This window comes from Abramis brama (genome assembly GCF_963993115.1).
Source record: "Abramis brama genome assembly, chromosome: 17".
In the NCBI taxonomy this organism is placed as follows: domain Eukaryota; kingdom Metazoa; phylum Chordata; class Actinopteri; order Cypriniformes; family Leuciscidae; genus Abramis; species Abramis brama.
Window position 1 is genome coordinate 6,316,266 of NC_139979.1, and position 27,343 is coordinate 6,343,608.

Sequence of the window (27,343 nt, forward strand, 5' to 3'; positions counted from 1 at the left end):
AAGGTTTCTGGCAACTTTTAGGATTTGCATCGACATTAACATTAAATTACATTATTACCAATAAAAAAAAATGAAATGTTTAAAATGTATACATTTGATGACATCATGTTGTTGTGACTTGGTTTTAATAAATAAACATAATTTTGTTTGCTTGTTAAAGTAGATAGTATTTCACCTTTGAGATGAAACTTTATACAGTATGTTGAACTATAAGAAAACCCATCCACAAAGTGGAGTTTGCTCCCTCATTTGAGAATTCCCCCCTGTGCCATTGGCTCAAAGAAATTCAGAATGAGAAAAGAGGTTAACATTATGTTTTACTATTGTTTTCACAGGCTCGAGATGCCAACATCTCAGGACAACAAGCATCAGCAGAGAAGAACTCCAAAACGGCACGCACCCTGAATCATGTCACCGTTGCTATTGGGCTTGTTTTCACTGTTTTGTTCATTGTCTTACAGGTTATGGTTATTAGGAATATAACAGCTATTAGAGCTGTCATGTTTGGATGCAGATTACAAATAGATTTGGTTCTCTGCATTTGAAATGTTATTTGCTCAATGAATCATTAAAACATACGCCGATTATGGTATGTTTAAAACAATGTAAGCTTTGATTGGCCAATTAAATTTGATCATGAAAAACAGTTTTTATACACTTGTCTGTTATGTTTTTCTTTATTACTGTGCATATTTTTTAACAAACAAAATATATTTTTTAATTTTATAATGTTACTAAAATTTTAATTTTACTTAGACATTTCTGTCCATTACATTTCATATTATTTTTATATCCTCTATAAAATGGTTATGTTTGGGGGTAGGGTTAAGGGATCTAAAATGTATTTATTTTGATTTATTTTACTTTTTTGTTGTTGTTGCTGTAAATACCTAATGTTTACATTCAACTTTTGTCAATACGTCCATATTGTAAGTCACCATCTATCCAAACGTAATTGAGAACGAATGGGGAAAGGTCACAGGAGAGGACGCTGTTCTTCGAATTGTACTACCCACATATACTGCATGTGTTTAATGTGTCTTCAAGATGAAAGATCTTTTTAGAAACCCCCATTGAATTTTTAGCAGAAGAGTTTGTCTATAACCCAATAAACCAAGATGTGCAAAACACGTTTTACCACATTTGTGCAGGAAGTGATGTGTCAGACAGTTTAACAACTACACCTACCTGAGAATGTATGAGAAGTGAATTTCGTCAGACAAGCAAACAACCAAAAATACCACTAAGATTGTTAGTTCCCAGTGATCAACCAACTTCAACATAAGTAAAAATTTTAGTCAAATACCCAAATCGGGATTTGATGAACAGGAACCTGACAGGAGGAACCAGAAACAACATAAGGAAAGATTTAAAAAACAATTTTAAAAAACATGCTCAGGAATAATTAAACCATCTCCATGTGTCTCCTGGTATTTCATTTTCCTGAACTCATGAAGCTACATGTTTTTTCCACCAAGTGGCGTCTGCAGTCAAACTAGAAAAGTTCCAGTAAACAGGAAATCTGTGCCAAAAGTCTCTCACTCCTCCCCTTACAGTACAACACAACCCAGCTACTAACCAGAAGAGAAACTTGATACACATAACAGATCAATCTTCACCTGACTACACACCAGAGACAGACGTACAGATCTTTCTTATTCCTTCAGGGCTGCAGGAAAAATATCAAAGAGAAACATGGATCCCAAAAAGTCTCCAATGGAAGCAGAGCAGCCTTTACTTCCACTGGAGCAGGACCCTCCAGAATACTCCATTGGATTCCCTCCCTCTGAGAGTTATTCCAGCATTTCAGGTCAACCTGCGCAGCATTATGGAGCTCCGGCAGCATCTGGCCACTACATACAAGGGCCATATCCAGGGCAGACTGTGGTCACTGTGCAGCCTCCAGTTACTGTGTCCTTCACTCCACTGACCAATCCAGAGCCAGATTACCTGTGCTATTCCATCTTTACCCTGCTGTGCTGCTGCTTACCTCTGGGATCGGCTGCTCTTGTTTACTCCATCACAGTAAGTATTGGTTCATACACCTGTCTCACCTCGCTTAGCACATTTACAAATGATAGGCCTACTCTTCAAAATAAATAAATACTTGTTAAAATAATATAAGGACATATATTGTTTAATTAAAATGTTTGTAGAACTCAAAAGAATCAAAGTGAAACTGAATCAGACAAGACAGTCAAAATAATGAGGCCATTGTTATAGAATATTTACCAAGGTTCATATTTCAGTGTTAAAATACTTCAAAAAGTCTTTATTGTTTACATCCTGTGTTTTTAATGATAGTTTAACGTCATGGATCAAGGATGAATTCAAATCTCATTCCGAGTTTGCCTTTCGAATTAACATTGAGCTAGCCACCCTTAGTCTAAGCTTGGCCACCCCTCTCACAACTGCTGTTTCTGTCTCTTTTTTATTGACAAAAATTGCGTTTTTTAAAACGCTGAACCGTCTCTTTAAGACCACAAAAAACGTGAGACTTTTCAGACGCACACTCCAACTTCACCTCAGCGCCACGCTGCGTTCCAGTACAAAAATGTCATGCCCTTCACTCGCTAACTTCCCTCCGTCTCGTTCACTCGAATGTACGTCATTGCTTACGTTGCACGAGTGATATGTGGTGACGTCACAATCGTACTGCATTGTGGGACATATTAGGCTTGTTTGAGATGCGCCTAGCCTCGCCTGAAATGTGTGCGAGAGTAGGCGGCTGCAGTGAGGGGAGGAGTGAAAAAAGCGCAGGCAAGACGGACAGTTCTCTCTTCTCGCAATGGATGACACCTGTGAGATCAAAGATGGATATCGCGGGATTCACGATATTCACGCTCGTGCATGGTGTTGCTAATAAACTGGATGTAATTTAAGTTCTGTTGCTTTTATATGAAAATAAATATAATGAACAAGACACCCAAAGTAGCCTACTTATTTAATTCCATTCCAAATACATGTTTATCAGTCTTTTTTCTTTAATACAGACATGTGTTTTTGTTTCTTTTTTCTTTTTTTTAATAAAAATTACATTGCATATAACCCATAGAGATCGCACTGAGATAGTTTGGGAATATTACCACATAATGTATATACACATAAAACATGATATCAGAGTTTTAAAATCAAACATTTTAAAAGAGAACAATACATCACGGTTGTTTAAACCAATGGACATCAAGCTGTGTCGTCAGCAAGTCGTTTCCCATAATGCTTTTGATCAGCGCAGTCAGTGGAGAGCAACTGCGCTCGACTGCAGAATCCGACAGGTTTCTGCGAGAGATTTTTGACATACCGGTACGTCAGCATGACATCAGAGCAAGGCGGACCGCACTCGGACACATTTCATCTGTGTCTCGCGCTGATCACCGGTGATCGATTCTGCGCATATTTTGCTCATCTCAAACAAGCCTATTGATACTTTGCACGTGACGTCAGTTGTAGGCTACTGGCTGGCGGGCAAGAACGTCATTCTCTAGCAACGAAAACCAGTAAACTAATCAAGGATCTTGCCAGGACGTTGCCAGTTTTAATATACAAAAGTTTGTGTTTTGAGGTGTACACGGCATGTCAGATAGTTGTTGTGCGATTGGATGGGGACATTCTAAAACGCTTAACTTGAAAAACGCTTAACGTGGCTTACTGTACTAAGACAGTGATATTAAATTACCAAACTCAGTACACATCATATTAATAATTCATATTAATAACGCATTCATTTTGCGTTAATTTGTAAAGGACAAACAAAATGGATAACTTTTAAATCAAACTAATTACATTCTGGCAATTATGTGCTGTTGACTTCCGCCTTGTTGTTCACATTCTTGCACATGGGGATTCAAAAGAGAACTTTTGTTTTCATTTTTCATTTAGGTATGATAGAACTGTTGCAATTACTTATTTTGACAACTAATATAGAAAGTTAAACATTTTTTTGACAAACTCAGAATTGGTTGAAGAGTTCATTGATTATATAAAACGCACTGAAGGTTGAATAATCTTTGGACTAGTAGTTATCTGCATGTTATCTCATCCATGAAGATGCAACAATGTAGAACAAGCTATTGGAGATTCTGAGAACCAGAACTAACTGAGCAAGTTGAACTTTAGCTATAGTGTGTGCCCTTTTATTACTATTTAATTAATTTTAATATGAGGTGGTGGGTAATAATAAAAAATATAAAATTCACTCAGTATTCCATGATTCCTAATTCACTACTATCTCAATTACAATTGAGTACAAATGAACTGTATTCAGTTGTGTAGGCCCTAAAACAGTCCAATATTATATTCAAATATTGAATTATAGTCAAATTATTTTTTATGATAAAATAATTAAGATTTCTGTGCCACCCCAGACTGGTTGCTGGCCCTTGCCTGGCCAGCCCTATAAAAAAATCCTGTCTCCGCCACTGACATTGTTTGAACCTCTGCTTAAAATTTCAACGTTGTATTTTTAGTATGTTGTTAACGTTTTTACATCTAGGCCTATTCATAGCATTAAATGATGTTTTACGGCTTCCAGTAACTATCGTTTCTAAAGGAAGGGTGTGGCTCGCTATGGATCAAAAGCAACTTTGGAATCGCTGTAAATGTACAGGAGGTCCTTACTCCTTAGGTCCTTTCTCTCTCATAAGTAAAAATAAAATAAAATAAAAGACGTCCTATGACTGCAGTCCTGAAACTGCAGCCTCCGTTACTAAAACTGAGGTTACTACTGGATTCAACCAGGGGGCGCAATGCCATTGTAAAAAACACTGTCCTTCAGATTATGAGACGTTAGACTGAGGTCTTAGCTATGTGTGGATGTTAAAGTAAAAAATAAATACAATAAAAAACACATGCAATTTAATGTTTTATATTTCATAGTGAAACTGGATATTCAGTGAAAATAAGTAAGGGACAGTGACAGTATGATAATGATTTGATGCCCAGCCTGTCATCACAAAGGGTTTTGTCTGTAGGCCCATCAGCTGTGCCAAAATAAATGTGTTTTTGTAAATTCCCCACTTAAGGCAAGGCAGTGAAGGCACCACACGTGAATAGGGGTACAAATGCCACCAACTGATTAATCACAGTAAGACAACTGTTTTCAGAAAGTTTCAAATGACGCTTTAAATATCCACTAGTTTGCATTAGAACAGATACATGAACATTAATTAAAGCCAGTTTTTTATTTTCCATGATTCATGATTCAGAATGCCTTAAGGAGATTTAATTTAAATGTCTCATCTGCTATTGTTCACTCAATAGTATATTTAGGGCCCAAGCCCCAAGGGGCGAGGGGCCCTATTGTTTTCCTTAGGCTGGCCACACACTTGAATGTTTGAAAAACACATGCTCTGTTCAATGCTAAATTGCGAGCAGATTTTTGATATCTCTGATGGTTTGGCCGTGGCTAGGCAATGAATATAAGGCGAAAAAATGGCTCTATTTTAACTACTGCCTGCTCCAATAGATGTCATACGATTCACACCAAACTTTCTCAACATGATTCCAATATATTGAAGATGCTAAATTGCGAATGGGTATTGGAAATCTCAAACGGTGTTGACATGGCAAGGGATTAAAGGAATGACAAAAAGGGAAACTGGAAGTTTCTCATATCTTCTAAATAATAAATGATATAGCCTACCATTTATTCCTATATAAAATGATAAAAATAAAAAGTAAAAAAACACCTTTGATTCTTTTTTTTAATAATGTATTATGTGCAAGTTAAAGATATGCAGATTTCATGCTATCTAGTTGAAATAAATAAATAAAATAAAATGTAATTTACACAGTATAACCACTTGATGGCAGCCCATGCCTATTTTTAAACGGGGTTGAGAAAAGCCTGGTTATTGAGAAAAGTGTTAACTGGTAATCAGTCTCCAATTTATCCTATGATGTCAAGTCAAGTCAAGTGTATTTATATAGCGCTTTTCACAATACAGATTGCATCAAAGCAGCTTCACAGCATTAAACCAAAATAACACAACAAGGTTGTTTCTAGTGTAAATTTATTGATTGATAAAATTAAATTAATATCCCCAAAATATCCCCACTCTGCCTCTGTGTGTGTCAGTCTACTTTATACTGTTGATTGTTTAGAGTCATTTCTGTGTGCTCTTGCCTGCATTAATGGATGAGAAATCTCTTAAGCCTTGTCTTTTTCTATCAGTTTGATCAAAAAAAATAAAGGCATAGATCTAGTTCATTTGTAGTACACTGACAACATAGTTTTATATTTATTTATTTATTTATTTGACAGGGACATTGCACAACAAATGTGTTGCACAGACCAGAGATAGCTGCAAGCTAATTTTCATCTGTAATTAGGTAATATAATTAGGTAATAATTAGATTAATATAAATATAAAAAGACCTTAAGATAAATACTTCTGGACTTACAAAATTTTGAGCTGCAAATGATAACTCATTTGAAATGGACCTATGTTGACCATGTTGCAATGTTTTCAGAGATAATGACTTGCTTTTATTACATTTTGCATTTGGATATGTATTAGACATCATCAAAATCTACTGTCTGTCACAGTTTAGATTTATTTATTTTTTGTTTAAAATGTTGTTGAATCTAGGTCAACTAACTGGGAAACAGTATCTAACTGATCCATTGATCTCATTCTGTCTCTTTGTGTGTGTGTGTGTGTTTATTGTTTATTGTTTAGATCCCCATTAAGGTACTCCATTAAGCAGCAGCTATTCTTCCTGGGGTTTTACAATTTTTACCAAAATATTAACAGCAAAGCTATACAACAATGAAGACAAATACAGAAGTGCACACAACATCGTCTAAGTCGTCTAACTCTCTCACACACACACACACACACACACACACACACACACACACACACACACACACACACACACACACACACACTCACAACACAGCACAACACATATACACTAAACATAACAATATAACAATATAAGCTCTTCTATGTACAAAATATTACTACTCTCTGGGTATAATATAAAATATAAAAATCACATTTCAATTGCCATAGCTCATTATACAGTCATTATTAATTACATAATTACAGTTACTCCAAAGTAAATAAATACAGTCTCAGTCTTTTAGAAAAACTAACATTGTGACTCTCTGAGACCAAAAATAATGGGAGCGAGTTCCATGCCACCATTGCTCTATAACACGATGTTCTTTGAAGTTGATTTGTTCGGCAGGCAGGTAACAAGAAACGCCCTTCACTTGATTGGTGAGTGGAATAAGTATGAACGTCACTGAAGAAAGTCAACCTTTTATAAATAATTTCAGGTGCTTTTGTAATAATTATATTTTTTAAGAATTTAATAAGAGAATAATTAATTCTGCTTCTTACATGAAGCCATGCTAACTGATTGTGCATGTCCCTAATACTTGTTCTGAAAGAACAGTTTAGAACAAGCCGAGATGCTTTATTTTGTGCAATCTGTAATCTGTTTAAATTATTCTCTGTAATTGTAGCCCAAATGATGGAACAATAGTCCAGATGACACAAAACAATTGATTCCACCAAAGTTTTCCGTATACGAATCGGTATGCATTTTCTGCAATGGCGAACTACAGCCATACTCCTGCCCATTTTATTCAATATTAATTTGATCTGAGCGTTCCAGGTCAGCCTGCTGTCCACAATCACGCCGAGCAATTTGGCCACAGCCACTTGTTCAATGATCAAACCACCAACTGACAAGTTCAGAGCAGGGGAATCTTTTAAAAGATGATTAGATCCCAACATCATTAACATTAATAATGAACTTATTATCTCTGTTCCAATTTTCAATTAATTTTAGTTCATTATTTAATACAGTATTAAGTCTGGTAGAGTCATAATCAGACACAAAAATAGTCAAGTCATCTGCATATAGGGCAATAGTGGCACACCCCAAAATAAAAGACAGATCATTAATAAAAATAGAAAATAACAGTGGCCCAAGGCAACTCCCTTGAGGCACCCCACAACGCAGAACCTTTGTCTCAGAGTAACCACCATTAAACAGTACATTAAACTCCCTATTAGTAAGATAGCTATAGATCCATTGGATTGCACACTTTTCAAATCCATAACAACTTAATTTTTCCAATAATAGATCATAATCAATTAAATCAAATGCTGCACTCAGATCTAACATTACAGTACCAACTAATTTTCTGTCGTCAATTTCATGCAACCAATCATCCGTCATCTGAACTAAGGCTGTCGTTGTAGAGTGCCCTTTCTTATAAGCATGTTGATAGAGTGAATTCAACCCATTTTTAGAGAAATACAAATTAATTTGATCATAAACTATTTTCTCCGTAATCTTACTCAAAATTGGCAGAATACTTATAGGTCTGCTATTTTTCCCAGAGAAATGTTCCTTTTTGTTTTTTGGAAGAGGCACAATTTTAGCTTTTTTCCAGTTAGCAGGAAAAACTAATTTTTTCTAAACTTAAATTAATAATATAACATATAGGCATAGTAATCACATCAGCAACCATTTTTAATAGCTTGACATCCAGTTCATCAAAACCAGGAGGTTTATATTTCATTAACTTTCATATGTTTTCTACTATAGTAAGACTTACTCTGTCAAATTTAAATGTACATGATTTATTAAGCATGACTGTATCTTTAATTGTCTTAAAAGATAAATCAGGGTATTCCTGTGAAATCATATCTTTTTGTAAATTCTGAACTTTCTTTGTGAAGTAATCTCCTAAATAATTAGCTATATCAGCAGGTTTAGTCAAAAAAGTATCACCTACATCTAAAAATGTTGGTACAGATTTATCTCTTCGCCCTGTTAATTGGTTTAATGTATTCCATAATTTATTCCTGTCTGATTTTACTTCCTCAAATTTATATTCATAATAGATCCTCTTTTTTGTTCTGTTTAATTTTGTAACAAAATTTCTTAATTGCTTGTACCTTTCCCATAATCCATTATCCCCTGATAAGCTTGCCTCTGACTTTAATTTATCTCTTTTCCTCATATATTCTTTAAGTTCAGCATCTATTACCATGGAGAAGCAATATTTCTTACTGTCATTCGTCTTAATGGGGCATGTTTATCAACAATTGGCATTAATAAATTAGTAAAAACCTCCAAATCAGGATCTACTTCCCTTAATACTTGTGACCAGTCAATATTTATAATATCAGCACAATAACTAGCCTCATTGAAATATTTAAAAATCCGTTTAATTATTATCTTCTGGCCTAGTTTGAGGATTTTGTTTTTTCTGTTAATTGCGATTAAATTATGATCACTAAAGCCAACACAAATTGAGATTGCTTTTGAACACAAATCTGTTGCATTAGTAAAAAGTAAATCTATGCATGTTTCCGTTTTTGTCCCATCAGCATTATAAAAAAATCTTGTTGGCTTTGTGACCACTTGTGACAAATTGCAAGTGTCGGCTATAGACTGCAACTTATTTTTCAATGAGCAATTATTCAAACTCCAATCAATATTTAGGTCACCTAAAAAATAAATCTATATCTAAATCACAGACTATATCCAACATATAACAGATTCGATCTAAACAGACTATTGGTGCATTGGGTGGCCTATAGCAGCAACCAACTAGAAAAGGCTTTAAGTGTGGTAACTGCACTTCCAACCACAGCGCTTCAACCCCAATACAACCGAGGTCCTGTCTAGTCTTTACTGGTATTTGATCCTGAACATAAAAAGCCACTCCTCCTCCATTTATATTTCTGTCACATCTATATAATAGGTATCCATTTACATGCAAAAGGGAGTTCTCTATAGTTGCATCTAAATGCGTTTCAGATATTGCCAAAATATGCAAATTATTATTTTCCAGAATCCCAATAATATCCTGCATCTTATTTCGCAAACTACAAATATTCAAATGAGCTATTTTTAACCCTTTATTTGAGAGTATTTTATCCATCACCATTTTTTATTTTACACACATAGTAACTTCTGATTAAACATAGTAAAGAGCTATCAAATGAACAAATAGACAAAAAAGACACACAACACACAAAGGCACACATACACACACATTCACACAGATGCACCCCCATTTTGCCAACATTTGTCAACAACAACTAATAAGATGTTACACCAACTCAGACAAGCCAACTATTTTACACATAACTTCTATAATAATAATTCGTTACATTTATATAGCGCTTTTCTAGGTACTCAAAGCGCTTTACATGGAAGGGGGGAATCTCCTCAACCACCATCAATGTGCAGCATCCACCTGGATGATGCGATGGCAGCCATTTTGCGCCAGAACACCTACCACACACCAGCTTATTGGTGAAGAGGAGACAGTGATGAAGCCAATCAGTATATGGGGATGATTAGGAGGCCATGATGGACAGAGGTCAAGGGGCAAATTTGGCCAGGATGCCGGGGTTACACCCCTACTCTTTTTCGAAGGACATCCTGGGATTTTTAATGACCACAGAGAGTCAGGACCTCAGTTTAACGTCTCATCCGAAGGACGGTGCTCTTTGACAGTATAGTGTCCCCATCACTACACTGGGGTGTTAGGACCCACACAGACCACAGGGTGAGCACCCCCTGCTGGCCTCACTAACACCTCTTCCAGCAGCAACCTGGTTTTCTCAGGAGGTCTCCCATCCTGGTACTAACCAGGCTCAGCCCTGCTTAGCTTCAGTGGGCAATCAGTCTTGGGCTACAGGGTGATATGGCTGCTGATATAATTTAAACCGAGATCCTGAGAGCATATACATTATAATTAAAACTTCAGAATCAGACTTAAATATGTCTGTAGACTAAGTTACATGCTTAAAGTCTATTCCTGTGCTTGGCCATCAGTATTCATTCATACTTTGCATCTCCGGTTCAACCACAGTCTTGTAGAATATATCTGCAGCTAGGTGGTCAGTAAACTTAATGGTCTCTTCATTAAAAGTCAAAATCAAAATAGCTGGATGAATGATCCCGTGTTTCACTCCTGCGCTCCACAACTTGTTCCTCACCTCACGGAAACGCGCCCTGGCCTTCGCCGTCTCCGCAGTGAAGTCAGGAAAAATACGCAGCTTCATTCCACGAATCTCAAACAGCTTTTCTTTCTTGGCTAAACGTAGAATCTCATCTCTCGTATCCAACCTGTGCATCCTTGCAATCATTGCGCGCTGACCAGATTTAGCCACAGGTCCAACGCGGCGGGCATTTTCCACTTCAGGTGCGCGATGGAGTTTATCCTTGAACAGATCATTTAGCAAAGCGGACACAAAACTGGTTGGATTCCCCTTCTCGGTATCTCGAACCAAGCCGAGAATACGGATGTTATATTTCCGACTATGATTCTCCAAACGATCGGCTTTCTCTTTCAAGTCCGTGTTCTCTTTACGCTAACTTTCGTTTGCAAACTCCAGCGCCGTAACCCTGATCTCCATGTGGTCAAGCGTTTCCTCCATAACAGCAACTTTGTTGGAACACTCGGACATGTCTTTTTTAACGACATCAAGTTGCGGTTGAAGTTTATCAACATGTATGTGTGTGTGTTAGAGAGAGAGAGAGAGAGAGAGAGAGAGAGAGAGAGAGAGAGCGAGAGAGAGAGCGAGAGAGAGAGAGAGAGAGAGAGAGAGAGAGAGAGTCTATTGTACACTCTTGATAGTTCAGAGTTTAAGCCTTTAATGTGTGGTTTTGCCTGATCATTACAAGACCTATGTCATTGGTGATAGTGATGGGTCGTTCGCGAATGAGATGAGGTGAACGTCGGGAGCTGGCTCGCATATCTGAAGAGCCGACTCTATTTTTAAAAATATAGCCTATAGAAATTAAATGAAATAATGAATGAATTTTAATTGTATTTAAAATAATTGACTAATTCAAAGACCAAAAAAAAAAAAAAAAATTATATAGGCCTAAACGCACACATATTTATTTTGACTGTCTGATCAGCCTCACATTCTGTTCCTGTCAATCATACACGCGATGTTAACCAATTAAACTGCATGAGGGAGGGCCGAGCCAACTCACACACTCACTGGAGATGCGGATAAACCGCGAATCGGGCGGATGACGTGACGAAAAATAATATTTTAATTAAATTCGGGCGGGTGGCGGTTGAACCAGTCAAATGAAAAAAGTTTACCACTAAGCAAACCTGCAAGCTATGAGCCCAGCTGTCAGTATTGGAGCTGCCTAAACGTCTCGTAGATGAGACTGCCTGGGTTATTTTGTTATTTTGTTTCGATATTAGTTAGCCTATATTTTAAAACAGCCAATCGTAGACTAGCCTACCACTCGTGGAATAGGCATTTAAAAGAGAGACAGATTATGGTCTGATATGACTCAGAAATGACATCGGGCAATTGCAGCGCAAGATGTTCAGAAGAACGCAAGAGCTAAACTTCTACAAGCTCAATAACATCCACATAAAAATAAAATAAAAATAAAGTAAGAAATATAGTCAGTCATAACTTTGCCCATTAATTAGATGTGCAAGGCAAGCAGACAAGTTTTTGGGTTGTTATGGACAATTAAAAATGTGAATATTCACGTTGCACAGTTGTGCGGTGGACTTTCAGCGAGTTAAAACATATATTTTTTAAAGAGCCATTTGTGAGTCAAACGAGCCGGCTCACGAAAAAGAGCCGGAATGCCCATCACTAATTGGTGACTTTCAAATGAGTGTGAAGTTATCATTTGCAGCTCAAAATTATGACATGAAATTAATCTAAATTTAAATGATCTCATGGATGTGGTTGTTGTGGTTCATGGTCATAGTTGCACCAGCTCGCTACAGTAAATGTGGGATATTCAAATGTTTTTCACATAGTTATTTTAGATTTACCCACTTTAAATGCACATTGCCCACCATACACAGTTGTACTAAAACCACCGGGGGGCGGTGGCACTGGGGCTTGGGCCTGTCATCGCTGCTTGCAGCTATATTTATTATCTTGGTTTTAGTTATTTTATTATTTTGGCCAGTTAATCTAGTTGTAGAAACTTTTAAAAACAGATTTGAAGATAGCAAAATCTAGTGGAAATGCTATAATGCACACCAATCACTGATGTTTAAAAAATCTGTGATATGTTTTGTGATTATTATTTTTTTACGGCCAGTTTAAATCAAATATTCAGTAATATATTTGGTTTCACATTTTATTCTTAGTTGTTCACTGTTAGAGTTGCTTTTGTGTTTTCTTATTGTGTTTATATTCTGACCTGTGGAGAACTTTTGACAATTTGATTTGATGCATGTCATTTAAGAAAGGTTCTATATCAAGATTTGTAATATTATTGTTATTTACTTTCACAGACTCGGGATGCTAACACATTTGGACACCAACCAATAGCAAGCAGAAATTCCAGAATGGCTCGCATCCTTAACCATGTCAATGTTGCTATTGGCCTCCTCTTCTGGTTGATCGTTGTCATCTATGTCATTATTGCTATCATCGCAGTTTCAAACCTTTCAAACTATAGACCATAAGTGTAAGAAATATTATGGTAGGACAAAAGAAAGTTATACAAACATGAACACATCATTTTTTGAATACACAGGCATTTGGTGGTCTGCTTTTAAATGTTAGTGTTGCTCAAGTTATTGGTATGAGAGCTGTAATACTCCAAATGTGTAAGGAGCTCCATCTATAGGGCCAGTGAGGAATGATTCATAGATTTCATGCAACTCATCTGCCTTATTATTATTTACATAATTAAAACACATGGTTTTTTAAAGTTTATTACTGTATTTTTAAAACAATGAAAGCTTTGACTGTAAATGTATCATCAGATAAAACATTTGTTAACATTAACATCTTTATGTTATATCATAAAACTTTGGTAATTAATAATAAATTTAACATTGTCTGATGTCATATTTTATCAAACTTTAAAAAGTATCTGAAAGTACAAAGATAATCAGTAAGTTTTCCACACTTACATGTTCTACTGTCTTTAGTTCAGTTTTATATTCTTCTTCCACTTCTTGTTCTTATTACAATTATAACCTTTTTTAATCCAAGGGTGGCAGTCTTTACAATAAAAGTAACAAGTAACACCCCTATGTTAAATTCCCATAGAGACAGACAGATTTTTATTTTTAAAGGCCAGTTATTACATGGATCCAGGATACTATGCATCCTGATAAAGTTCCCTTGGCCTTTAGAATTAAAATAGCCCCACGTCATCACATACCCTTTATCATACCGAGAGATTGGCATGAGGTACTTTCCAAAGGCCAAGGGAACTTGTGCATATCTGGCTCATACTGTAAGCTGCACGACTTGTTTTGCAACATTTATTCTCCATGTGAGCGAGCGAAAGGTTTCCAATAGCAACCGATATCATCCACAGGTTGATCTCAAAGTTTGCTATCCAACTTTAATAAAACGAAGTGCACAATTTCTTTTTGCTTTGAGCTTCTTGTTCCCCTCGTCACCCTTTGCATTTCGAACGCCTCCCCATCTCTAGAATTAAACCTAGAGAATCTTCTGTGTCATTATGTGACGGAAGCAGTCGTACAGTGGGGAGATTTCTAATAAGAGCCAGCTGCGTTTAATAGGTGGAATTTATTACATGCCAGGGATCCGAGAGAGAATTATTCCACAACATAATGCAGGAGCGGCGTCGTATTGCACTTCCTCCAGAGCCAGTCAGACAGAGCTCACTGTGGGAGAAAACGCAAGCTATTATCTGCTCCTGTAAAGGTGATGATACACAGGGCAACTTTTTGAGCAATGTTGCTGGGCAATCTTGCCGAGAGATTGTTGTTTGGGCACTTTCCCATTGAAAATGGGCAATAAATTTCTATCTGGATAATTTAGATCGGTCGTGGTCCCTGTGTCTCATCTGGTTGCCCGTTGATGGCAACATTGCCCAGCAACATTGCTCAAAAAGTTGCCCTGTGTATCATCACCTTAAGAGGATTCTGTGTTCCCTACCCAGACCCTGAGAACTCCTGCAATTTATAAAGTGAAAATGCCATTCTGGAATAAGGAACCTTTCTTTTGCAATGCTATTAGTCATTCGTTTTGAAGCCGAAAATTTTTTTTTTAGTGAGTGAGAATGTCTCTAGCATCAAAGACTACTGTATATTCTGGGTTTATTTCATTTGTTAATAGACAGAATTTAAAGGGGACCTATTATGCCCCTTTTCACAAGATGTAATACAATGGCTCGTTTCCACTGAGTGGTACGGTACAGAACGGTACGCATTTATTTGCGTTTCCACTATCAAAAGTTGTGAATGGTACCAAAATGCCGAACCGTACCACTTTTTAGGTACCCTTCCATTAGGGTACCTAGCACAGTGGTACGGTACTAAAAGGTGGAGCTAGACTCACTGCAGGACGTTGATTGGTTGACAGAGAATCGTCACTTGCGCGTGCTACAAGGGGAATGACAACATAAGAAGCGCCATTTTTTAATATACAGTTTAATATAATACTACTGTTACTGTGTCACGAAATGTAATTTTAAAAGTTTTTCAGGCGAGAATGTAGTTGTTTAAAGCTCAAATCTGTGGTTTATTTATAAAGATGATTTTTTTTTCCCGGTTGTGAGATCCATGCGATCAGCGGGCGCTCGGCGCTCATGTTTCCCGGCTGGATGAGCCTTTCCTCGGCTAGTTCTTCTGACGTTCGCCGCTGACTCCGACGGTAGTGGTTAAACATGAGATATAATTCGTCTTGTGTAGACTTAACGGGCGATCTTTGGTCTCGTGAATATATAATTCGTTCCCTGTCAATCGTTTTGGCTGAGGGCTAAGTTTAGTTTCATATTATAGGCTATTTGTATTTAACTTTACTGTTGTAATGTTAGACTAGAGGGCTGCATTTGGATATTTGACTGAATTGTTTGCTTTATTTCTTATTGTATAGCTTCTTGTACCTTTTACTTAAACTTTTATATTGGCTATTATTGATAAAACTTAAATTTTACAAAAAGAAATATGGTTTCTTGTCATTTTTTTATTACAAGATTATCACTGATGTTTATTACAACATTTGTACAAATGCATATATTGCCTGGAATATGTGTAATTTTTTTTTATTTAAACGAAAAGAGGTAATGTTAGGGTTGTGTTTTAAATTTTGTTTTGTTATAAATAGAATAACATATAACGTGCAGTGAATAATCAATATGCGTTGCGCATGAACCACATTGGTGTCCCTATAATGTTTAATTTATTTAAATGAAAACGAAAAGAGGCAGAGTGGTGTTTTATAACATATTTCGTTTTATTGTTGCTTAAAATGTACATATACAGAGTAACAGAGATAACCGGAGTAGCAGAGCGAGCTGAGTGACGCTTTTAAGAACGCGCTGTAGCCTACCATTTGCATGTAGGAGTCGCACATGGCAAGTACAAACTTTGCGTACTTGATATTGAGAAAAGCCTAATGTCGGTCTTCTTGTGACAAACATGTCGAGGAGCAAGAACAAGATCTGCTGTATGTCATCCATTGTAGTTTACTATGTTCTTCTTCGCGCGAAAATTACGAAGATCGAAACACCACGCCTATCAAGTAAGGGTACTGTTGGCAGTGGAAACGCTAGCCAGATCATGGTTAACAGACCCGAACCGTACCGTACTGTACCGTACCGTACCGTACTGCTCAGTGGAAACGAGCCACAAGTCTCTGGTGTCCCCAGAGTGTGTCTGTGAAGTTTCTGCTCAAAATACCCCACAGATAATTTATTGTAGCATGTCAAATTTTCCCCTATTTGGGTGTGAGCAAAAACATGCTTTTTTGTGTGTGTCCCTTTAAATGAAAACTGGAGAATCTCACGCAGCTAAAATGTTAATTTTCAGTAGAGATGTTCAGCCTTATATATATAACTTATGCACAAAATTGGAATATCACATAAATAATTTGTGAATAAAGCACCATTTCCATCCCATGTGCATGTTCAAGAGAACAAAATCGTCACTTCCTGGGAAATTGGCGCAAAATATCCAAAACAAAAGTGGAAGTTGCTGGAGTCGGGGAAGCCACTGTGAACACGTGAGACGCTTCTGAGGAAATTAAAACAAATCATTCTAATGGCAGACTTTGGCTCAGGTATTTCAGAAAGATCAAACCAACATTTGAGATGCTGTGATGCGATTGGTCCACTGATTAGTCCAGATACCCAATCACATCCTCTGTTGAGGCAAAGTCGCATGAGTTTTTGTTGCGCATCGAGGGATTTATTCTGTAAATGATACGATATTTAACGATATTTATTGTCCCACCTGTCCTACTATTTATTGTTTCTGAGTTTTGTACTTGCAAAACAATCTTATAGCTTATAGCTGCATATTTGAAACACTTTTTTCACTTTGTGGCCAGCTTTGCCTGCTGAGGTGATTTTAGCACATTGCTAGGTGGTTTCTAGGGTGTCATGGTGGTTGTTAGGCTGTTGCTAAGTTGTTTCTATGGTGTTCTGGTGGTTGTTAGGCTGTTACTAAGTGGTTTCTAGGGTGTCCTGGTGGATGTATGGCCGTTACTAAGTGGTTTCTAGGGTGTTCTGGTGGATGTATTGCCGTTACTAAGTGGTTTCTAGGGTGTCATGGTGGTTGTTAGGCTGTTGCTAAGTAGTTTCTATGGTGTTCTGGTGGTTGTTAGGCCGTTACTAAGTGGTTTCTAGGGTGTCCTGGTGGTTGTTAGGCTGTTACTAAGTGGTTTATAGGGTGTCCTGGTGGATGTATGTGCCGTTACTAAGTGGTTTCTGTGGTGTTCTGGTGGTTGTCAGGCCATTACTAATTGGTTTCTAGGGTGTCCTGGTGGTTGTTAGGCTGTTGCTAAGTTGTTTCTATGGTGTTCTGGTGATTGTCAGGCCTTTTCTAGAGTGTTTTGGTGATTAGTATGCCATTATGAGGTGGCTTATTGGATATAGTGGTTATTTAGTGGTTTCTAGGGTGTCTAGGTGGTTACCAGACTGCTACTTGTTAGTTTGTATAATATTCTGGTGGTTGCTAAGCTTTTACTAGGTAGTTTCTATGATGTTCTGGTTGGTTTGATTGATTTTCTCCCCAGCAGTTTGCCTCATGAAAACCCAGTCCACCTCACCTCCACTCATCCAGCTATTATTTGTTTCGTATTTGTAGCACAAATGTTGCGGTATTTTGCACTGAAGTTTAATGTTTGTTTAAATCATGTTTTCATGTTTGAAATCATGTTTGTTTAAATCACTAACTCTAAGTATGAGCAATAACAAACAACCAAAAGAAATCCATGCAAGTCTTTTAACAAGAGCAACCCATACGGTAATCTCTCTACTGTGCAACAGAGAGTCGCGTGGTTATGACGCAATCGTTAGCCTATTTTTACAAAAACGGCTTCTACGGGGCCATAACGTAAGATACAAGGTAATGGAGCCTTTTATACATTTTCGTGTTTCTTTAGAAATAAATAATAGACAAATGGAGACTTTAAACGCCTCAGATGTAAAGTTATTCGCTGTCAAAGTGACGCCAAAATGAATGGGAGTCAATGGAATGCTAACAGCAGGTGATGATCTGCTAATCAGTGGCGGCGCCCGGGGAAGCTTCAATGTTTTCCAAAACATTGGGGGCTTGCATGGGCCTTGACACGTTTCCACTGAATCTGTGCTCTCTCTCTGAACTCAGGTCTGCTGGAGGATAATAATATGTTTCTAGCCGTGGTTCTGATGATAAACTGCTCTGAGGTCTTTGTGTTGTCCTTCACCGCCCATCAGAGGAAACAATTAGCTGCAACGCCGTAATTAAGGGTCTTGCAAATGGAAGGTTGACTATTAGAGAAACATTTCCCATAATGCATCAACAATGCTTTTAGTAGGAAGCTGACTGATAAGTGGTCAAGACAAACAGCCATTAAACCTGAGCTTCTCGCTTTTAGAGATGAGCATTTTAGAGATGCTTTTGAGATGATGGCACTGAAATGTTGATGCAAATCAATTTCCTGGCCGGATTGTGCAGCTAAGAATGTGTTTCTGTTGCCGATAATCAAGATAATGTGACATTCAGCAGGAGCCAGGATATCTGATCTGAAAACCATCTCAGCATTAGCTGTGGACCGCTACATAATGGATTCTGATTGTTTAAGAGGCCTGTGTTCCCTCACGGAGAAGAAATACACGACAGCTCAAATCAGGATTATATGAATGGCTTCTAATGGTTTTCTAATGCATATTCAGGATGAAGAACTTCAAGGGGTTTTGTGCTTCATTAATGATGCATAAATTATTATAGGTGCTGGCACTGTAGGTCAAGACAGATGTCAGTCTGGAGGGTCATACTGAAATGTTGAAGACACTCCAACTAAAATCCTCTCATTGCAACTAATCAACAATAGCACTTTCTTTTCTCTCTCTCTCTCTCTGTGGAAAACATTTGACTCCAGAAGGTCTGTTTAGACTGGAAATGTGATGATTTTGAATGATGATGCTGTGTGACTCTTTTGATTGGCTGAAATGTCGACTGGTGTCTGAGAGACTGACTCACACAGGCTTCTGTATGTGTGTGTTTGTTATTTATTATCTCTTGCTATTAGAGCCAAAGCTGTGGGTTATAAATGGAACGGAACATTCTATTAGGTCCTTGATGATGTCATCAATTCAGCTCTGCATTTTTAAGTTTGGCAGAGATTAATGTGATTTTGGCTCATTATATGTTTATCTGACTGGGAGTTGTTATACATTTGTCTTAAACCATTTTTTTGTATTATGTTTCAGTACTTAAAATATTGTTTAGATTTACATATTTTGCATTGTTTCACTTACATTTTACAGGCACAAATAAAATGTATTACATTCTTCTAGCATGTTTAGATCATAATATGTAATACATTTTATATCAAATATATTAGTATTTAAAAAAATAATAATTGTAGACTACTGCATGTGTTTAATGTGTCTTCAAGATGAAAGATCTTTTTAGAAACCCCCATTTAATTTAACAATGTGAGGATTAAATAATAAATGAAAATATGACTTCAGTTATTACATTTTAGCAGAAGAGTTTGTCTATAACTCTATAAACCAAGATGTGCAATACACGTTTTTACCACATTTGTGCAGGAAGTGATGTGTCAGACAGTTTAACAACTACACCTACCTGAGAATTTATGAGAAGTGAATTTCATCAGACAAGCAAACAACCAAAAATACCACAAAGATTGTTAGTTCCCAGTGATCAACCAACTTCAACATAAGTAAAAATGTTAGTCAAATACCCAAATCGGGATTTGATGAACAGGAACCTGACAGGAGGAACCAGAAACAAGATAAGGAAAGATTTAAAAAAGATTTAAATTCATCTCCATATGTCTCCTGGTATTTCATTTTCCTGACCTCATGAAGCTCATGTTGATTCCACCAAGTGATGTTCCAGTCAGGGCCGTTTCTAGCCTTTTTGGCACCCTAGGCAAGATTCCTATTGAATATTTATGATTTATATAAGTATTCCTATGACGTAAAATCCATATAGCCAATAATATGTAGGCTACTTTATAAATTAAAATGAATATTTCAAAAGTATATTTTATATTACACTATAGTATCGGAAAATTACAATACTTTTGTCCTCCTAATTTCTTCACTTGCAAGAAATAAACCCTTGAGCTTTTATTTTGGAGAAAAACACCAGATCACCATGCTGATCACATGAGCAAAGTGCGCACTTTTCTTTAAATCACGCAGCACAAACAGAATGTCTAGGCTACTTAATTAAAGTCTTGTGCTGTTTTATAAAGGCACAAAGCCATATCACAATTTCGATTTTAATTCGTTGACAAAATATAACGCTAGAGACCTTTATGTTAGGCTATCAATTTTACATCTCAAGTGTTGGGAAAAGGGAGAAGAGCAATTTCGGCAAAAGGCGGATTCGAACTCCGGTCGAACGCATCCAAAGCTACTTTTAAGCACCTCACGCCTTACGACCTATGCCACTGTAGATATTTAGTGGTGAGCGTATTTTTGCTAAAAAAAGACAGGCACTTAGTGCAAATATACGCTCCATTATCGGAAATGTAAAAAAAGAAGGATTTTTCTTCCACTCGCTTGGGCAAAAATCTCTTGGTGTGGTGGGGGCTCTCAATGGCGCCCCCTAGCTGTTTGCGCCCTAGGCGACCGCCTAGTTTGCCTATGCCTAGAAACGGCCCTGGTTCCAGTAAACAGGAAATCTGTGCCAAAATTCTTGCCACTCCTCCCCTTACAGTACAACACATCCCAGCTACCAGTAACCAGAAGAGAAACTTGATACACATAACAGATCAATCTTCACCTGACCACACACCAGAGACAGACGTACAGATCTTTCTTATTCCTTCAGGGCTGCAGGAAAAATATCAAAAAGAAACATGGATACCAAAAAGTCTCCAATGGAAGTAGGGCAGCCTTTACTTCCACTTCAGCAGGACCCTCCACAATACTCCATTGGATTCCCTCCCTCTGAGAGTTATTCCAGCACTTCAGGTCAACCTGTGCAGCATTATGGAGCTCCGGCAGCATCTGGCCAGTACATACAAGGGCCATATCCAGGGCAGACTGTGGTCACTGTGCAGCCTCCAGTTACTGTGTCCTTCACTCCACTGACCAATCCAGAGCCAGATTACCTGTGCTATTCCATCTTTACCCTGCTGTGCTGCTGCTTACCTCTGGGATCGGCTGCTCTTGTTTACTCCATCACAGTAAGTATTGGTTCATACACCTGTTTCACCTCACTTAGCACATTTACAAATGATAGGCCTACTCTTCAAAATGAATAAATACTTGTTAAAATAATATAAGTACATATATTGTTTAATTAAAATGTTTGTAGAACTCAAAAAAATCAAAGTGAAACTGAAACAGACAAGACAGTCAAAATAATGAGGCCATTGTTATAGAATATTTACCAAGGTTCATATTTCAGTGTTAAAATACTTCAAAAAGTCTTTTTTAATGATCGTTTAAATCTCATTCCGAGTTTGCCTTTCGAATCAACATTGAGCTAGCCACCCTTGGTCTAAGCTTGGCCACCCCTCTCACAACTGCTGTTTCTGTCTCTCTTTTTATTGACAAAAATTGTTTTGTTTTTTAAACGCTGAACCGTCTCTTTAAGACCACAATTCTGCTTTCTCGGACTTGTCTCGGACTTGACTCGGACTCGGCATAGGCGGTCTCGTCCCCATCACTAGTCCACTAGAATACATGCCACTAGAAAATTTTAATTTGCTCTGCATGTCCTAACTATGATTAAAAAAGTAAGGGTGGGCTTAACATGTTGATGACAGAGCAGCACTTGAAGCAGTTTAGAAAAATACGCAGAAGATGATCCATGTGGTATGGATTTTTTTAATGATAGTAAAAGCATAATCCATATTAAGACGTTAAGACTGCTCCTCTAAACAATTCCCAATCTAGCTTAGTCTGTAGGCCTAACGGTTGATTATTAACTGGGGTGATATTAAATCATGGATATGCAAACTGACATGTTTTTATAGACTCCTATGACTCGGTCTCGACCCTTCAAAGACTCGGTCTTGACTCGGACTCGGCATAGGCGGTCTCGTCCCTATCACTACTTTTCAGACGCACACTCCAACTTCACCTCAGCGCCAGGCGCAAGTCAAACGAGTGCGGAAAAGTGCCGAATGAGCTTCAGCAGAACATCAGACAGTGATATGCACATAGTAAATATAGAGTCAATCTTTCTCAATTGGTGGGTTGCAAGACCGTTTTGAGTAAGTCGAATAGTGTGCAGTCATTGTTTGAACCTTGAATTCTGAAAATTTCAACGTTTTATTTTTAGTATGTTAACGTTTTTACATCTAGGCCTATTAATAGCATTAAATGATGTTTTACGGCTTCCAGTATCTATAGTTTCTAAAGGGTGTGGCTCGCTATGGATCAAAAGCAACTTTGGAATCGCTGTAAATGTACAGGAGGTCCTTACTCCTTAGGTCCTTTCTCTCTCATAAGTAAAAATAAAATAAAATAAAAGACGTCCTATGACTGCAGTCCTGAAACTGCAGCCTCCGTTACTAAAACTGAGGTTACTACTGGATTCAACCAGGGGGCGCAATGCCATTGTAAAAAACACTGTCCTTCAGATTATGAGACGTTAGACTGAGGTCTTAGCTATGTGTGGATGTTAAAGTAAAAAATAAATACAATAAAAAACACATGCAATTTAATGTTTTATATTTCATAGTGAAACTGGATATTCAGTGAAAATAAGTAAGGGACAGTGACAGTATGAGAATGATTTGATGCCCAGCCTGTCATCACAAAGGGTTTTGTCTGTAGGCCCATCAGCTGTGCCAAAATAAAAGGCACCACACTAATGCCACCAAATGATTAATCACAGTAAGACAACTGTTTTGTAAGACCCAAGGGGCGAGGGGCCCTATTGTTTTCCTTAGGCTGGCCACACACTTGAATGTTTGAAAAACACATGCTCTGTTCAATGCTAAATTGCGAGCAGATTTTTGATATCTCTGATGGTTTGGCCGTGGCTAGGCAATGAATATAAGGCGAAAAAATGGCTCTATTTTAACTACTGCCTGCTCCAATAGATGTCATACGATTCACACCAAACTTTCTCAACATGATTCCAATATATTGAAGATGCTAAATTGCGAATGGGTATTGGAAATCTCAAACGGTGTTGACATGGCAAGGGATTAAAGGAATGACAAAAAGGGAAACTGGAAGTTTCTCATATCTTCTAAATAATAAATGATATACCATTTATTCCTATATAAAATGATAAAAATAAAAAGTAAAAAAACATGTTTGATTCTTTTTTTTTAAATAATGTATTATGTGCAAGTTAAAGATATGCAGATTTCATGCCATCTAGTTGAAATAAATAAATAAAATAAAATGTAATTTACGCAGTATAACCACTTGATGGCAGCCCATGCCTATTTTTAAACGGGGTTGAGAAAAGCCTGGATATTGAGAAAAGTGTTAACTGGTAATCAGTCTCCAATTTATCCTATGATGTCACTCTGCCTCTGTGTGTGTCAGTCTACTTTATACTGTTGATTGTTTAGAGTCATTTCTGTGTGCTCTTGCCTGCATTAATGGATGAGAAATCTCTTAAGCCTTGTCTTTTTCTATCAATTTGATCGAAAAAATAAAGGCATACATCCAGTTCATTTGTAGTACACTGACAACATAGTTTTATATAATTAGGTTAATAATTAGGTTAATATAAATATAAAAATATCTAAGATAAATACTTCTGGACTTACAAAATTTTGAGCTGCAAATGATAAATGAAATTGACCTATGTTGACCATATGTTGCAATGTTTTCAGACATAATGACATGCTTTTATTAGGTACTGCATTTGGATATGTATTGGACATCATCAAAATCTACTTTCTATTAGTAGAACAGTTTTATTTATTTTTTGTTTAAAATGTTGTTGAATCTAGCTCAACTAACTGGGAAACAGTATCTAACTGATCCATTGATATTCTCTCATTCTGTCTCTTTTACACTCTTGATAGTTCAGAGTTGAAGCCTTTCATTGATGTGTGGTTTTGCCTGATCATTACGAAACCTATGTCACTGGTGACTTTCAAATGAGTGTGAAGTTATCATTTGCAGCTCAAAATTATGACATGAAATTAATCTAAATTTAAATGATCTCATGGATGTGGTTGTTGTGATTCATGGTCATAGTTGCACCAGCTCGCTACAGTAAATGTGGGATATTCAAATGTTTTTCACATAGTTATTTTAGATTTACCTGCTTTAAATGCACATTGCCCACCATACACAGTTGTCCTAAGCCACCGGGTTGGCGGTGGCACTGGGGCTTGGGCCTGTCATCGCTGCTTGCAGCTATATTTATTATCTTGGTTTTAGTTATTTTATTATTTTGGCCAGTTAAGTTGTAGAAACTTTTAAAAACAGACTTGAAGATAGCAAAATCTAGTGGAAATGCTATAAAGCACACCAATCACTGATGTTTAAAAAATCTGTGATATGTTTTGTGATTATTATTTTTTTACGGCCAGTTTAAATAAAATATTCAGTAATATATTTGGTTTCACATTTTATTCTTAGTTATTCACTGTTAGAGTTGCTTTTGTGTTTTCTTATTGTGTTTATATTCTGACCTGTGGAGAACTTTGATTTGATTTGATGCATGTCATTTAAGAAAGGTTCTATATCAAGATTTGTAATATTATTGTTATTTACTTTCACAGACTCGGGATGCTAACATGTTTGGACACCAACCAATAGCAAGCAGAAATTCCAGAATGGCTCGCATCCTTAACCATGTCAATGTTGCTATTGGCCTCCTCTTCTGGTTGATCGTTGTCATCTATGTCATTATTGCTATCATCGCAGTTTCAAACCTTTCAAACTATAAACCATAAGTGTAAGAAATATTATGGTAGGACAAAAGAAAGTTATACAATCATGAACACATCATTTTTTGAATACACAGGCATTTGGTGGTCTGCTTTTAAATGTTAGTGTTGCTCAAGTTATTGGTATGAGAGCTGTAATACTCCAAATGTGTAAGGAGCTCCATCTATAGGGCCAGTGAGGAATGATTCATAGATTTCATGCAACTCATCTGCCATATTATTATTTACATAATTGAAACACATGGTTTTTAAAAGTTTATTATTGTATTTAGCTTTGACTGTAAATGTATCATCAGATAAAACATTTGTTAACATTAACATCTTTGTTATATCATAAAACTTTGGTAATCAATAATAAATGTAACATTATGAGTCTGATGTCGTATTTTATCAAACTTTTAAAAGTATCTGAAAGTGCAAAGATAATCAGTAAGTTTTCCACACTTACATGTTCTACTGTCTTTAGTTCAGTTTTATATTCTTCTTCCACTTCTTGCTCTTATTACAATTATAACCTTTTTTAATCCAAGGGTGGCAGTCTTTACAATAAAAGTGAATCCGTCTGTCTCTCAGACTGTCTGTAAGTATAAAATACTTTAATATTAACCAAATATTTGTTCACAAAAAGCAGAATGTACAAGTTAAGGTACCAAAATTTCAAACAATAGTTTTGGCCAACAAAGTCGGCTATGTTAAATACAGCCACATGGGCTCAGGAGTACTTTGGAGTACGTTTTCACTTAACACTGTCTGACGCTGCATCAAGAAATGCAACTTGAATCTCTGTTACACAAGGAGAAAGCTATACATCTGTTCAATGCAGAGATGCTGCCGAGTTCTCTGGACCCGAGCTCATCTTTCTTTTTTTTGATTGGCTGATAAGTGGCAGGCTCGACTAAGAATTCCAGTCGAATTGTATTGCACTGGAAGTCTTCTAAATCTCACTGAGGGTTATGACTGTTCATGTTTGTGTCCACCCTTAGTAGTTGTAAAAAAAGAAAAAAGGAATGTATAGCCTACACATTTATTAATATTGTTGTAATTTTTTTATACAAAAATACAATTAAGCTGGTCGGTGAAAACATTGGAAATATTCTTATATTCTTTTGTCAGTTAAATAAAGGTTAAAGTGACAAATCACAGATTCTTGATTTTATTTTGTTTTACAAAATGTACCAACTTTTCTGGAAATGGGGTTGTACATAATGTATAGGGTAGAGTGGGGGAACCCCCCCCCCGGGGTAAAACCATAGACAGTAAAAGAAATGGACACAGCGACCCCATTGGATTCAACGGAGAAAAGTGAAGTCAATTAGAAGCACTCACTTCCTGATGGCTGAGCGTACTGCGCAGACTCAAACTGAGCTTGACGACGTAGATGTGACGTGAGCAACCTGTCTGTCTTCTAGTAGCTGTGCCAAGAGAAATCTGAATCATTCCCTTCCGAAACTTGCAGAGACGGAGATGAGGTGTCCATGAGCTAGGAGCAACTTTTGCTAAGTATTCTGATTAATTATTTTGTCATTTTGCCTCCACGTCCCCCCGATTGCCCGCGAGCTTCTCCTCCTGTCCATACGGTAATTTCTCTACTGTGCGACAGAGAGTCGCGTGGTTATGACGCAACCGTTAGCCTATTTTTACAAAAACTGTTTCTACGGGGCCATAACGTAAGATACAAGGTAATGGAGCCTTTTATACATTTTCGTGTTTTTTTAGAAATAAATAATGGACAAATGGAGTCTTTAAACGCCTCAGATGTAAAGTTATTCGCTGTCAAAGTGACGCCAAAATGAATGGAAGTCAATGGAATGCTAAGGTGATGATCTGCTAATCAATGGCGGCCCCCGGGGAAGCTTCAGTTTTTTCCGAAAGTTTACCCCCTTGGGTAAAACGCCCCCCACCTGTTTTCCCCAAAATAACCACTAGAGGTAGTCAAGATACATTTTTACTGTTGCTGTGCACTACGTTGAAAACGGGGATATAGCCTACAAATCTCCATGGAGAAGCTGACACCAGCGACATATTTGAAGAGAAGA

The 27,343-nt window shown here is 37.1% G+C and overlaps 2 protein-coding genes and 1 long non-coding RNA gene across 3 annotated transcripts in view; 2 read left to right on the forward strand and 1 right to left on the reverse strand.

The window, feature by feature from the left end:
• Window positions 1–27,343, reverse strand: part of LOC311066771 (radial spoke head protein 4 homolog A-like) — a 52,443-nt gene that overhangs the window by 7,427 nt on the left and 17,673 nt on the right. The window lies entirely within an intron of this gene.
• LOC311067339 (uncharacterized protein) lies at window positions 1,527–14,366 on the forward strand. Its single transcript, XM_084089125.1, has 2 exons — window positions 1,527–2,025; window positions 13,277–14,366. The coding sequence occupies exons 1-2, from the start codon at window positions 1,696–1,698 to the stop codon at window positions 13,448–13,450; spliced, it is 504 nt and encodes a 167-aa protein (XP_083945251.1). The 5' UTR covers window positions 1,527–1,695; the 3' UTR covers window positions 13,451–14,366.
• LOC311067120 lies at window positions 20,832–26,447 on the forward strand. The gene is made up of 2 exons (XR_014603181.1): window positions 20,832–21,620; window positions 25,140–26,447. It is a non-coding gene; the product is annotated as an uncharacterized lncRNA (long non-coding RNA).

Bases quoted from the DNA above. Each gene is read 5' to 3' on its own strand.
- LOC311067339 (XM_084089125.1), top strand. From the start codon at position 1,696: ATGGATCCCAAAAAGTCTCCAATGGAAGCAGAGCAGCCTTTACTTCCA. The intron at 2,026-13,276 runs GTAAGTATTGGT...TTACTTTCACAG, and splicing joins CTCTTGTTTACTCCATCACA to ACTCGGGATGCTAACACATT.